Here is a 15,243-nt window from a genome sequence, read left to right as displayed (position 1 = left end):
ATTGTACCAGGCACTGCACAAACCCACAGTAAGAGATAGTCCTTCCCCTGGTGAGCTCACAGTCTAGCTGGACAAGGCTGCAGCTGCATAGCCCCGCTTCCTCTGCTCCCACAGCAGCCACAGGTTCTGGCGTAGGACAGATCCCAAAAAGCCGGGTCTTTAGCCCACTTTCACAGCTCCAGCTCACACACAGCAGCTACTCAGAGAGCCCAGGTGCTGGCCGTAGGGTGTGAATTGGCTTAGTCCCACTGATTTTAATAAAGCATCGTCAATTCACAGTAGCTGGGGAGCTGACCCCTAGTACCTCAGGGCATGCACGTCATGTGGGTTACAGCAGATGTGAGGACATCAGGATGCCACCAGCAGGTCTAGCCTGGCATAGCACGTACTCCCTACAGAGGCTGGTTCCCCACTTGCACCATGCATAACCAGCTGCAGCTGTTAAATGCTACCAAGTCCAGATGGCATTCGCTATGCCTGGGTGCCAAGGGCTATTCAGGGTGCTGGCAGGAAAGGATCAGATCCAAAAGACACAAGACCCTGTCTGAGCAGATCGCACCGAACCATTGCTTCTAGGGAGACATTGGTTTTCACCAGTGTTACCATCTCCTGAGGTAGCCTTTATACAGCGCTTTGACGATTGTGAGAATGAAATCCCCGCCCACCCCGCCGCCCCACAGTTCATCTTGTCCTTGCCAAAATGAACCGATCTGGTGTTTCCAAAATGAATGTTTGTGGAATCTCCATTCCGGGGGACCATTCAACCTTTTTGACTTTTCCTCCGATTTAGAACAAAAACAGATTTTGAAATGACAGGATTTCTCATGGGGCAGATGGTCCATGACCCCCTCGCACACACACACACTTTGCCTCAACTCTGATTGGAACTTACCAGCTCCTGGGAAGCTCTGCAGGGCAGGGCAGAGCCCCTGAGCTCTGCCACCCGGTCAGCACCCCAGGGATTGAAACCTTTGCAGCTTCTCCCTCCCCTGAAAATTGAGCCTGCCTTTGGCTACCTTGAGATGGGGTGGGGGGGGCTGACACTCAGCTCTCACCCTTAGCTGGCTGGGGGAGCGTTCACCATGCTAAATCCTGATCATCTTCCTCTCCCCGCTGCTTGGGGCTGGGATTCCCAGGGCACGAACCTGCCTTCCTTCTGTTTCCCTGAGTGCAGATGTTAGCAGCTGGAGCAATGCAGGGTTATGAAAGCAGCACCCGCTTACATGGAAGTCCCTAGATCCCAGAGGGTGAGTGGCTCTTTATCTGGGAGCTAGGGAGGTTTTATGGCAGTAATATTTTCTTTTTATGAGATGAAGGGCTGGCCAAGGGAAGGAGAGATGCTGACGGGCTTCCCAACCCCCACCCCCACCCCCACATGTAGATTAAAATGAGCCTTGAAAGGTTAGAGACGGAAGATGAATTTAAAGTGATTACGATCACCTTTTAGGAAAACAACTTGATCAAATATGAATGTAATGGAAAGTATAAATGACTAAAGCCCGTTTTCCCCTCAGCATAAAAGGATTTAATGGTTCTTGGCATTTGAAGCCAGTGTAGGGTTGAGTTCGAAGGCTTCTCCCTGCAGAAGGCGCTGCAGGGAGCAGGGTAGGAGCAGTTACTCCAGTCCCAACTTGTCCCAGCAGGGGGTGCTGTGGGGAGTGGGGGAGTCATGCTGGCTGCTGCGCGGAGCACCTGCTTATTCCAGTCCCAAGCTGTCCCAGAAGAAGACGCTGTAGGGAATGGGACACAGCACGGTGGGGTCGCTCCCAGTTATTCCTGTCCCAGCCTCTCTGCGGGCGATGGGACAGGAACTCTGTGAGGAGACGCGCCTTCGGGACGGGATTTCACACAACGGCAAACTTCGGCAAAGGAGTGTTGAACTCTGCCAGTCACATACCGAAAAGACTGCACCAGGCTGGGTGAGAGCACAGGGCCAGGTGCCAGGGAGTCATGGATTGCAAGATCACAGGCGTCTCTGGGAGCTGAGAGCAGAAGGCTCACTCCCATATTTTTCTCCTTTTGTTCATTATATATTTATAGGAGTGAAACTGGCCATGTAAAACATCCCCAGATCAATGGTGCATTCTCAATAAGTGTTACACAATGAGAAATCAATTGCTCATCAGCTGCAGCCCGCTCAGACCTTAGGTGTTAATTATTTCTCTAGGAAAGGGACAATGCCAGGTCAAAAATCATATGGATATATAAAAATATAGATCAGCCTGGCTTAGCTTATAAATGATCCCTTAGATTGTTAACGCTGAAAGCATTTCCAAAATCTCCCTGACTTTTTCCCCACGTCAGCGCTTTGAATCTGGTTTCCATTTCTCTCAATGGGCAGCGAGAGTCATTTTCACTTTTGAGCCTAGTCAGGATCACTTCCTGATTCTAGGGACAAACCTCTGGTGCAAAAGTGGAGTCCACAAATGCTTGGTCCGCCTCACCCTTGTGCCCTCTGCAAGCCCCGTGGCCAAATGCAATGATTGTGGAGACAGGTAAGAAAGGGCGTGGCAGAGCTATCCAAAGTAATGAATGGTGTAAGGAAGGGAAATCCAGAGCTTGTGATTGCCCTGGCTCATAACACAAAGACGGGGACATTCAGTGGAAAGAAGGAGATGTAAGAGGGATAAAAGGAAATGCTTTTAAATACAATTAGCCTGTGGAACTCATGACCACAGTAAGTAGTGCTGAAGCCAGGAGCTTAGCAGGTTTCAAAAGAGGATTGGACATTTATATGGATGGTGAGAATATCCAGATTACAGAAAGGGTTAAAAGTCAACAGCTTGGGAGGGATATAAACCCTCCGACTTCATGGCTGAACTTTGTGACTTTGTCCTCACCCATAACTATTTTACATTTGGGGACAATGTAGACCTTCAGATCAGCGACACTGCTATGGGTACCCGCATGGCCCCACAGGATGCCAACATTTTTATGGCTGACTTAGAACAACGCTTCCTCAGCTCTCGTCCCCTAAAGCCCCTACTCTACTTGCGCTATATGGATGACATCTTCATCATCTGGACCCATGGAAAAGAAGCCCTTGAGGAATTCCACCATGATTTCAACAATTTCCATCCCACCATCAACCTCAGCCTGGTCCAGTCCACACAAGAGATCCACTTCCTGGACGTTACGGTGCTAATGAACAATGGTCACATAAACACCACCCTATACCGGAAACCTACTGACCGCTATTCCTACCTACAAGCCTCCAGCTTTCACCCTGACCACACCACACGATCCATCGTCTACAGCCAAGCTCTGCGATACAACCGCATTTGCTCCAACCCCTCAGACAGAGACAAACACCTACAAGATCTCTGTCAAGCTTTCTTACAACTACAATACCCACCTGCGGAAGTGAAGAAACAGATTGATAGAGCCAGAAGAGTTCCCAGAAGTCACCTACTACAGGACAGGCCTAACAAAGAAAATAACAGAACGCCACTAGCCGTCACCTTCAGCCCCCAACTAAAACCCCTCCAACGCATTATTAAGGATCTACAACCTATCCTGAAGGATGACCCAACACTCTCACAAATCTTGGGAGACAGGCCAGTCCTTGCCTACAGACAGCCCCCCAGCCTGAAGCAAATACTCACCAACAACCACATACCACACAACAGAACCACTAACCCAGGAACCTATCCTTGCAACAAAGCCCGTTGCCAACTGTGCCCACATATCTATTCAGGGGACACCATCAAAGGGCCTAATCACATCAGCCACACTATCAGAGGCTCGTTCACCTGCACATCCACCAATGTGATATATGCCATCATGTGCCAGCAATGCCCCTCTGCCATGTACATTGGTCAAACTGGACAGTCTCTACGTAAAAGAATAAATGGACACAAATCAGATGTCAAGAATTATAACATTCATAAACCAGTCGGAGAACACTTCAATCTCTCTGGTCACGCAATCACAGACATGAAGGTCGCTATCTTACAACAAAAAAACTTCAAATCCAGACTCCAGCGAGAAACTGCTGAATTGGAATTCATTTGCAAATTGGATACTATTAATTTAGGCTTAAATAGAGACTGGGAGTGGCTAAGTCATTATGCAAGGTAGCCTATTTCCCCTTGTTTTTTTCTCCCCCTCCTCCCCCCCGACGTTCTGGTTAAACTTGGATTTATGCTGGAAATGGCCCACCTTGATTATCATGCACATTGTAGGGAGAGTGGTTGCTTTGGATGAGCTATTACCAGCAGGAGAGTGAGTTTGTGTGTGTGGTTTTTGGAGGGGGGGGGGGGAGAAAACCTGGATTTGTGCTGGAAATGGCCCACCTTGATTATCATACACATTTTAAAGAGGGTGGTCACTTTGGATGGGCTATTACCAGCAGGAGAGTGAGTTTGGGGGGCGGGGGGGCGGAGGGTGAGAAAACCTGGATTTGTGCTGGAAATGGCCCAACTTGATGATCACTTTAGATAAGCTATTACCAGCAGGACAGTGGGGTGGGAGGAGGTATTGTTTCATGGTCTCTGTGTATATAATGTCTTCTGCAGTTTCCACAGTATGCATCCGATGAAGTGAGCTGTAGCTCACGAAAGCTCATGCTCAAATACATTGGTTAGTCTCTAAGGTGCCACAAGTACTCCTTTTCTTTTTGCGAATACAGACTAACACGGCTGTTACTCTGAAACCTGTCTAACCAATGGGGCTGGTAGAATAGGTTTTGTCTGAGGCAGGTTATCCCCGAACTGCCTCCTTTGGGGTGACTTGCGTTTCCCCTGCGACAGCTGGGACTTGCCGTGGATGGAGACAGGCTGTTAGACAGGCTGCGTCCAGTATAGCAATGCCTTGGTCGCAGACGTGTATTGCAATCTACACACATTGTGGCTTGGATTTGGCTCCCCTGTCCACTGGTGCAAACCAGGATTCGCACAAAGAGGGCCGTGCTTGCAGAGATGTCGGCTTTCAGGTGCTATTCCTCTAGAACCTGTTTCCAGGATCACCAGTGGCCCTGATTGTCCTGCGAGGTTTCCCAAGCAGGAGCAGCAGCGGGGTGTGTGCGTGCCCTGACCGCTCCTCTTACCCCCGGCTCTTTTGTACCGCATCAGGTTTGAGAGTCCCCGCTCCCACGATTGCCATGGGCGGGCATGGCTTCAGAGCCAGCGTCTGCTGCCCTGTGTCTGCTTTGTGCCATGCATGGGGGGTTCGGGGCTGCAATGATTTACGAGGGGGCTATTCCATAGGGGAGGGGTGTGTGCATCCAGCACCCCTTTGATTTCACTCGTGCACTCTTGGCTTGCTCTGCACTCAACATTTGGCTCGCCCAGACCTCCAGACATTTGAGACGTTAACGCCGGTCCCCTGGAGAGCCTGGGGCTGAAGCAAATAGCTCCTGGCTAGATTAGGGTGACCAGACAGCAAGTGTGAAAAATCGGGACAGGGGGTGGGGGGTAATAGGAGCCTATATAAGATAAAGCCCTAAATATCGGGACTGTCCCTATAAAATGGGGACATCTGGTCACCCTAGGCTAGAGTCAGCACCGAAAACATTTGGGATGCGGAGAATAGCGTTTCCGGCCAGAAGGGATCATTGCATCATGTGGCGTGACCTCCTGGCCTGTTGCTCTGTATTTGTACAGCACCGAGCACAATGGGGTCCTGGCTCAGGGCTGGGGCTTCCAGGTGCTGAGTTCATACATATGATAATTCGTCAGCATTGTCACAGCTACGTTCCTGGCCCGCAAATGTCACCCGCTACCCCCATGTTGAGCCTGGTGACGCTAATTAGCCCAAAGCATTTCAGGCCTCATGAGACTGAGCTGGAGTGTACCACAGGCGGGGACTGCGTGGCACTGAGGGGCACCAATGCCTGAGCCCGTGCAGCGGCAGGGAATTGACTAGCTGAGACGTGTCCACGTGGCATCTGATCTGCGCAGCAAACAGGCTTTTCCCACGGTGAGGAGAGCTCCAGGACGGTGCCGGGGCTGTGCGGCAGGGACCCCGGGGGCAGAGAGGTTTGTAATGCGATGCTGACAGGCACTGACAGCCGGCAGCCCGCTTACTAATAGCCTCCTGCAGTTCCTTCCAGACTGCTCAGGTCAGGCTGGGGAACCGGGCATCGGATGGTGACAGCTCCAGGGCGTCTCATGTTGGGCCGGGGGAGAGGGGCATGACGGGCACTCGCTTGTTTCTACGCAGCAGGGACCCAGGCAGAGCTGGAGATGCTGGTGCCGGGTAAAGGTGGGCACTCGGCCTGGCACTGCAGGGCTGGGAACGTGAGGGCTGCCTGGTGGGTTGCAGGCTGGCATCCTGTTCCTAGTGCCCTGGGCTGAGGGTACTGGGCTAGCACCCAGGTTAGTGTGACCCAAATGGGACACTGCGCCTGGCACTGGGCAATCTGTTACCCGTGCCCTCCTGGATAGATCCATCTCCATCCTGAGCCTGGCCGTGGGACCCCAGTGGTGCCCTGCTGTGGGTCTCTGAGCAGAGGGGGGCATTTCGTTTGGAATGGCCCCGCGGATGGCTCCTCAGTGCCCCACCCCTGGGTGCAGCAGGGAGCCGCCGAAACCGACGAGCCGCCCGCCAACCTCAGGCGCATCAGACTGAGAGGATTCGGCGAACTCGACCGGATGTCGCTGATTCCAACCTGGGGCTCTGATCTCTGGGAGCAGCAGCCTCTTCGCTGCGCACGGCCGGTGCTGCGGAGAAGAATGGAAGGGCGGTCGAGCAACGGGAGGCTGGCGTGTAATACCCCTGGAGCAATCCCACTGGGTCATGGCGTACCTTGGGAGCGAAGAGTGGGAGGCCGCCCCACGGAGGGCAGAACTGCACTGCCGTTAGAGGAAATTGAAGCAGGGAAGAGACCTCTGTTTTAAAAAAAACCATATCCAGGCGCAGTTACAGCAAGGAATGTGACTGGCCGAACAGCCCCTTTGGCTTCCATCTATGAATGATTCTATTCTATGATTCGGTGACACCTCGGAGTCCTGGCTGCAGAGCTCTGCGCCCACGGCCCTTAGAGAGCGGCAACTTCTCTAGCATGGCACCCCACTCGTCCTGGAATATTCTGCATTTCCATCCAGTGCTTTGCAAACCACATAGGGGTCCAGGGGAATGCAGCCACCTCTGGGGTGGAGGGCAGCAGCCAAGTGGAATGCCGAGCTGCAGAGTGGGAAGGGCCATGGTACTAGGGGTGTGGAAATCCCCATTCTTCTAAAAAAGTTCTGTTGGATCTATAACCTGCCCACAGGATAGGCGGGATTCGAGCGAAAGGCCCACTTATCAGCGGAACAGCCCCCCGGGGCAGATCATTCCATAACTGTCCACTAGGGGGTGGCCCCTTCCTTTGCAGGCCCTGGCCACTGGATGGATTAGTGGCTACGCTTAGGTTCCTCTGACCTTGCTGTGAACAGAAACCAAGTTTGGTAAGCTGGGGAGGGGGCAGTGTTGCCTAGTGGGTACAGTGCGGCCCTGGGACTCAGAAGACCTGGATTTTATTCCCAGCTCTGCTGGGTGATCTTGGGCAAGTGACTTCCCCCTTTCTGTGCCTCAGTTTCTCCAGGGGGATAATGGGATCCACTGAGGAAAAAGCTCTCTGTTATTAAGCACACAGCAAGTTTGGCCATGAAGCCTTCCCCGCGCCAATGCCATCTCACGGCAAGAGGCCTCTCTCCTTATCTGCTGCCCTTTGGCCCTTTGGCCCTTTGGCTTGACTTTCAGGAGATAAAATGAAATCTCAGGAGCAGATTAGAGAGGTAAATGCAGCCACATCCCGAGCCAGAAAGCGTCCCCAAGTACAGGGCAGCGCCCTGGTCCCTGGCCGGCAAGTCATTCGTTCTCACCGGTTGGCTGCCCGCATGGCAGCTGCATGGTTAATTCCTCCGTCAACTCCCTTGCACAGAGCTAAGACAGGAGAGCGGAGCCCTTGGAAGTCCCGTTGCTTGGGCCTCTGTAGAGAACTCAGTAGAGAACCAGAACGGTGCTGTCGGGTAATAGCGAGTTCTCTCCCCGCTGAAGAGCTCGGTCGCGTTGCGCCAAAGAAGATCTTCAGGATTTTCGGGTCCTTCATTCCGTTTCTGGAAGGCCTGATTGGTTTCCTCTCGCTTTAGTTCCGTGGGGTTTTTCCACAAGGCTAGGGACAAACCCCCCCAGCCCTGGGGTCATGCCATGGGGGCCTGAGTTTCCTAATGTGTTCCAGCAAGGCCTGGCCGGCAGCTGACCGCGGCTGCCCTCTGTCTCCTCGCAGGGACGGGGACTCCTCCTACGAGATCATGCAGCTGGACTTTGAGATGGAGAATTTCACCAGCCAGTCCGTGACGCGGCGCATCATGTGGCATATCGACTACCGGGGCCGCAACCCGCCGCCCGACCTGGAGAGGGTGGTGACAGAGCTGACGGTCATTCAGAGGGACATCCGCGCCATCGTGCCCCTGGCCATGGTGAGTGAGCTTGGACAGTTCCTCCGCCGCCCCCGGGGCAGGGCTGTGCGGGGTTCCAGGTGGCCCCCTGCGTTCCCAATGTGAAGGCACACACCCCGCACCCACCCCCAACGGCACGCAAACCAGACCGCTTCCCCCACTCACGCGCTCTAAACCCACGGCACTCGCTCACTTTACACCTCTCCTCCTCATATTCTTGCATACACACCCACCTGTACCATGCCGCACACGCGCACCTCTTCCCTCCACAATATCCAAGCGGGGACACACACACAAAGCTAACCACACACCTTGGCGCGTGCCCCCGTAACACACCCTCGCGCCGCACCGGTACTGGCCTTGCCTGGTGTGAGCACCCGCCCTGGGCTGGGGCAGAGTCTCAGCTGGCCTCTGCCGGCTGCTGGGCCTTGGGCCACACGCCTCCCCCGGGGCAGTGATGTCTGTTTCCTTGTGGTGCGGGGCGTGAGGCATGTCCAGCCCCCAGCAGCCCCTGAATCCCTGCTCAGAGAAACTGGGCACAGCCCACCAGGGCCCCTGATCAGTCCCCTTCACTGGTGGGGTGGGGGACACGAGATGGAAGGCTCTCACCCGGCAGCCCAGCACTGCCGGCTGTTCTGTGGGGGCTGTAACCACCCACAGCTGGGGCCTGGGCTGGTGGATATGGAGCAGGCATGCTGAGCCAGCTCTTAGCCATCCCCGTCAGCAAACACACCTGAGCTCAAGGGGTTGGGCCCCATCTGCTCCACTGGTTTCTGATGATGGCCCCATTAATTGATGGGGAAACTGAGGCACAGAGCAGCAACATGTTTCTCCGAAGATCACACATGAGCAGCCAGCGGCAGGGCTGGGAGCAGAACCTAGGAGTCATTATTCCCAGTTCCCTCCTATAACCCCTCTATCACATTTGCTCACAGAACCAGTTGTGGAACCCAGGAGTCCTGACTCCCCGTCCTTTGCTCTAACCCACTAGACAACTCTCCCTCCCAGGGTTAAAAACAAGGAGGGGAGTTTCCAGTTGGTTCGGATCCCATTTACACCAGTAATCCTATGGGAGCGACTCCAGATTGTCATTGAGATCAAGGTCTGGCCTTGGTATTCCCGTCCAGTTGGGGTCTGAGAGCCCAGCTCCAGCCTGAGCCCAAAGATTTACATGGCAGTTTTATAGCCCTGCAGCCCAAGCCCGAGTCAGCTGACCTGGACCAGCCATGGGTCTTTTATTGCAGTGTAGACGTGCCGCTTCCATGGGTTGTGAAAGTAGCGTGTGGGATCTGCCCGTAGAGTCCTGCCCCTGGTAACTGGGGTAACTGAGTGATGGGAGGCTCTTCTTGCACTTTAAGATCTTAGTTAAAGAAGGTCTGTGCTGGGGCGGGGGGGAGGGGGTGGAAGCTGAGCCGGTGCCCAGAAACTCTCCCGCTCCGTGGAGACCCGCCCATGGGATGAGAGCGAGCCAGCTATCCCTCCATCAAAGACAATCACATCACAGGCTGCCAGGAAGGCAGATTAGATTCCTTGCCATTTCATTTACTTGAAAGGTTATCTTTGCTGGCTCGCCTCCACCAGCGAGGCCGGCTACGAAGCAGCCAATTTAATTTCTGTATCGGATTTCCATGTTTGCATAATTAACCGGTTTGCAATTAGACTTGCCCTCCATCCATACTGCTCTTGTTCTTTGAAGTTTTTAAGAGCTTGCGAGGCCCCGGTGGTCTCAGAGCGAGGGGATTGAGACGGCATCACAAGTGCAATGACCGTGAGCGGGCAGGACTGCCTTCGATGTGGCATTATAAAATAAAGGGGGGGCCCAGCGCCCCCAACCCTGGCACAGCCCCAGGTATTGGGTGCGGTGCTGACTCCCAGAGGAGAGCGCCCCCCCACTGAGTCACCTGCAGACACGCACGCACACATTTGGGGCCCATTCCTTGCACCTCGCCGGCTGTAGAGTGCCCCTCTGGAGTGGGGTCCCAGGGCAGGGGAGAGGAAAATGGGGGCTGGACACTAATGCAAAGTCCCCTTTGCCTTCCAGGACACAGAGATCATCAACACAGCCATCCTGACAGGCCGAACGGTGGCCATCCCAGTGAAGGTCATCGCCATAGAGATGACCGGTGTCATCACGGACGTCTCAGCCATGGTCGAGTGCAAGTCCAACAACGAGGACATCATCAAGGTGAGCCTGGCGGGGCAGGGACGGGGCAAAGATTCCTGGAGCCATCCACCCTGAGCATTGGCTCAGACTGGTAAGCCCTTCATGCAGCCCCTCCAGCTGTGTGTAGGGCCAACCAGCCCCAGCCCCACCTCGAGGCAGGATGGAGGTGAAGGGCTCCCCTGACAATGGCCACACCCCGTCTGATGCTGGGAGAGAACCCACGCTGCCATGCAGGTCGCCTCCCCATTGCCCGGCCCTGTGAGTTTGCTGCGTTAGGGGGCTCCAGGATCTAAGCTGTCAGGAGAAGGGCTGTCTGGGCCAGATTCTCAGTTGGTGTCAAACAGCGAAGCTCTGTTGGCTGCAGGGAGACTGTGCTGATCAACACCCGCCGGGGAACCGGCCCTGTGCCATTAGCTTTTCCAGGCACAAAGGTAACCTATAGATTGTGACCCGTGTGTAGCCAGCGCGATGACATCTGCCTGAATCTGCAGCCAGCCCAAAACAAGTGCTCAGAGAGGTATGAACTTCATCTGTGCAGTGCAATGGGATGTTCATTCTGAACCCTAACAATGACGCGCCACACAGCAGTATTACAGTTAACCCTTTCGTTGATGATCCTCCTGACGGAAACATCCAGCTCAAGTGCTCGTCTGATTCAGAGGGACACGGGGTGGGTATTGAGATGGGGATCAAATTGGGCTTCTGGGTTCTGCCAAGGTTGGCTGGGGTGGAGAAATGGTGGATTTAGCCCCTTCTCTCCCACAGATGGAAAGACACCTCCTCCATCCACAAATATTGATATTCAATTAACCCTAAAGGCCCTACCTCTGAAGGAGGATGGGTCTGGAAATAGACATGAGAGACCGGGACTACAGAAGCAGTTAGCTATCCCCATACACCTCTCTCTCCCAGAGGTTTAACCCAGCAGGATCCATGCATAGGCTGGATTTGCCCGGCCCTGAGATCGGTGTCTTCACATTGACGCCCCAGTCTCTGGGTGGCTCTAAACGCACACTTGGGGCAAATCCCATCTCCAAGGCCCCCCTGGCTCTGAGGCCCATGTGCCCTTTTCAGCTGGCTTGCCTGCTATGGCTGCAGGCTCAGGTATTCCAGCAGCCGTGTGGGGACAGCTGCCCCCAGCCATGCAGTCCTGAGTTCCTGCTCCAGCCTCTCTAATCTGCTCCTGTTTTATTTGTTTGGTCCCGGCTGCCCTATGTTCCCAATCAGTCCCATCCGCCCGCTCCTGCTTTGCCATGACCCCTGCGGCCTCAGAGCAGCTGTGGGGGTGAAGGTACCCTCACCAGCCACAGCAGCTCCTGGCTGAACTGAGCGGCATGGCAGGGCGTTCACAGCCTGTCCCTGTCGTGTGTGTGTGGGGTGTGTGAGTGGTGTGTGTGTGCGAGCTCCCCCGCACGGAGCCAGCCTGGCACTCGGCACCTCTGCTGTCACTGAATTCTGTGTGACAGTAACTCTGCGGGATCATTGCCCCGTACCCGCCCGGGCAGCCCCGTGCCCCCTGCCCTGCCGTGTCCTCGGGCTGCTGACCTGCTGCCTCTCGCTTTCATAGCATCCCGTCAACAGGGATTGCTGGGAGCCGGGGTCAGCCAGCGCCCACTCCCAGGCTCAAAGGCCGGCATGGTGCCCTGGAGGTGCAGGGGGTGTGGAAGGATCGCCCCCTAAATACCCCCTCTGTGCGCCCATTGACACACTCCCACTAACACACTCCCACTGACACACACCTTGCTACTAACACACACTCGTCCGAGCACACTCACAAACGCACAGTCACTGACACATCCGCACACTCCCACTAACACACACACTCATCCTAAACACACACACACACACTAACACACCCTGTCACTAACACACACTCGTCCGAGCACACTCACAAACGCACGGTCACGGACACATCCGCACACTCCCACTAACACACACACTCATCCTAAACACACACACACACTAACACACCCTGTCACTAACACACACTCGTCCGAGCACACTCACAAACGCACGGTCACTGACACATCCACACACTCCCACTAACACACACACTCATCCTAAACACACACACACGCTAACACACCCTGTCACTAACACACAGACACACACATTCCTACTAACACACACACTCATCCTAATACACACACACACACACTAACACAGTCACTGACGCATACGCACACTCCTACTGACACACACTCATCCTAACACACATACCAGCAAACACACACTAACACACTCTGTCACTAACACACACACTCTGGCTAATGCCTCCCTTTGCACATTTTCCTGTCAGGAAATACACTTGTCCTGCTAACGTGCATATTCCTGCTAACACACACACACACTTGTTCTGACACACACTCCTGCTAACACATGTACACACACAAGTTCATACTCTCTCTTTCTCACATGGACACACGCGCCTGTTAGGTGGCAGACGCCCCAATATTAGGGGCTTTGTCTTATATATGCAACGAAGTGTCCCCTTGCTCTCGGGTCACACTTGCTCCTGCTAACACACACTGCTCCTTGACGCTCACTTCACTAACACAGGGACACACATTTCCAGCAAGGCGAACGCACGTCTTCTCACTGGCACAGACAAACACGACCCCAAACCCACACAAAGTCCGGCTACTTTGGACAGTTAATACACCTGCAGGAATATCCACTGATGCCCACTCTTGGCAGCACAGAGAAACACACTGACCCGCACTCCCACTAAGATACACACACAAACACCTGCTCCCACTGGCGCACGCCCCCAGCCCCACACAAGCGCTGAAAGCGTGGGAACTTTCCTGGAGCAAAGAGCCCCGGGAAATCAAGGGGAGTTTCCCTGCAGTGACGACACCAGAGTTTGTCCCTGAGAGATTTCAGACAAAAGTCCCATCTGGCCCTTACTTGGCCGGAGTCCGCTCCTCTCCCTGCGCTAACTCATCCCTGGGATCTGAGTAGCCAGAGAAGGAGGGACCAACCCCGTCTGCCCCTTTTGTAGCGTAGGTTTCTGGAGGAAATCCCAGACCCATTTCAGGGCAGGTTGCTTTGCTTATGAGCCGAGTGGCTAGCGAGAGTCCGGGCGCTGTTCTCGTGGCTGTTTGTTACCAGTTTCCTTAGCGGACCAGCAACAAAGGGGACACATGCGGGGCAGGGCAGAACCAAGCTGGACTTTCTCGTGTCCTTGTAAATCAAAATAAATAGGTGCAAATACAGTAGTGAGAAGGTACCATGCTGTTTTGCTCTGGTCACCGGTTAAGTCCCCTTGGTTACCCCCCTGGTCAATGTGTACAAGGTACCTGTCTGGGCCTAATCGACCCAGGAGATGCACCTGTCACAGCCCCAGCTAGAGGGCTTCTATCTCCAACCACACCAGCTCATGCTTGTAGCTCTGGAGGTCCCTGGACCACTCCCCAGGAGGGCGGCTGAGCTGGCAGCCATCACAGGCGCACGGTGGAAGTTACATGTGCTCCAGGCTCCGTTCTGGCTCTACTGAGAACCTTTGTAAGATGGCCGAAACCTGGAGTCTGCTGGGCTCCGGCTGGACCCCCCAGAGGGGAGGAGAACCGGGGAAGGAGAGAGGAAAGCAGAAGCCAGAAGGTGGCATCTGGAGCAGGGATTGTGAAGATCGCATTAGTTTCCTGAGGTTTGTAATACTTTGACCCAGTTTCAGTTGCTGATGGCCAGGGAGCTACAGGAGGTTGTGTTAGGGAATCTGGTGGTGGCCCCTTCTGGCCTTAGACTCCATGACTTTCTGGTAGCCCCTGGGCTAACCCACATGCCTTATGAAGCAAGACCCCTGTGCACCTTCTCCAGCGGCAAAAGGAAGGGCAGGGCTAGGAGAGTCCATTCGAGCACCCAGGAACCTCTGTGAATTCGGTTTCACTTGACTGTAACATCACCTCTGAATGCAAGTGCAGACCCTCAGAGCGCAGAGGGAGCCAGAAGGCCAGGCAGATGGGTTATGACCATCCAGGGGCCGTTTATTCCAACCAACTCAACTTGCTGACAGATTTCTCACTGCGTGGCTGTAATTAGTAACCGGGCGAGCTAAATGAAGAGCCCGGGCCCCTCCGGAGCGCAGGGGACAGTCACTCTCCCTCAGTCACGCAGCCTCTCCTTGGCACCCTTCTGGGCATGTGAAATGCCACGGCTTCACAGTGTGATTGGTGCCACTGCAGGGTCGAGGTGCTGGAGCCTTGGGCTCTGGTGTGGGGTTTCCTGGCTTCTCCTGGAACTGTCCTCTCTGGTCCTTCAGCCAGCAAATTGATTAGGACCCAGGCTCCCAGGATTTCCTGTAGCACTTGTTATTCTAAGCTCACCGGCTCCCCCTGCTGAGTGGGGCTCCCAAGTTTGCTCCACTTCCAGCGTTGGTCCCCCTGCAGCTTTGATCATGATGCCCAGGGGACACCGCAGAAGGGGGGCTTTGGACTTTGAGCCCAGTTGCTTAAGGGGCCGTGGAATAGGCTGCTCCAGCAAGAAGCGTCACTGCTTGGACGCAGACAGAGGTGCTGCCGTGGCATGAGAAGGCAGCTCCGTGCACTTTGGAGGCCAGTGCTGCAAAGCCATGGGGCCTTTCCTCTGCTGCCAGGCCCCATTGATCAGTGGGGTCAACGGGAGTGACTGACCTCACCTGGGCGCCAATGCTGGGGAGTTCTGCCCCTTGTCTGCGTCCTGAGCATGGAGAGGCCCGGC

General features: G+C 54.6%; 1 protein-coding gene across 1 annotated transcript in view; it reads left to right on the top strand.

Moving 5' to 3' along the window:
* Positions 1-15,243, top strand: part of TMEM132E (transmembrane protein 132E) — a 235,336-nt gene that overhangs the window by 200,489 nt on the left and 19,604 nt on the right. Inside the window, exons 4-5 of the mRNA XM_073315392.2 lie at positions 8,210-8,402; positions 10,423-10,566. Of these exons, the coding sequence (XP_073171493.1) occupies positions 8,210-8,402; positions 10,423-10,566 (337 nt within the window). The remainder of the gene's footprint in view (positions 1-8,209; positions 8,403-10,422; positions 10,567-15,243) is intronic.

The sequence above is a fragment of the Lepidochelys kempii genome, chromosome 17 (assembly GCF_965140285.1).
Source record: "Lepidochelys kempii isolate rLepKem1 chromosome 17, rLepKem1.hap1, whole genome shotgun sequence".
Classification (NCBI taxonomy): domain Eukaryota; kingdom Metazoa; phylum Chordata; order Testudines; family Cheloniidae; genus Lepidochelys; species Lepidochelys kempii.
The sequence above is the reverse complement of the archived record's forward strand: the minus strand, read 5'-3'. Positions and strand labels throughout refer to the sequence as shown.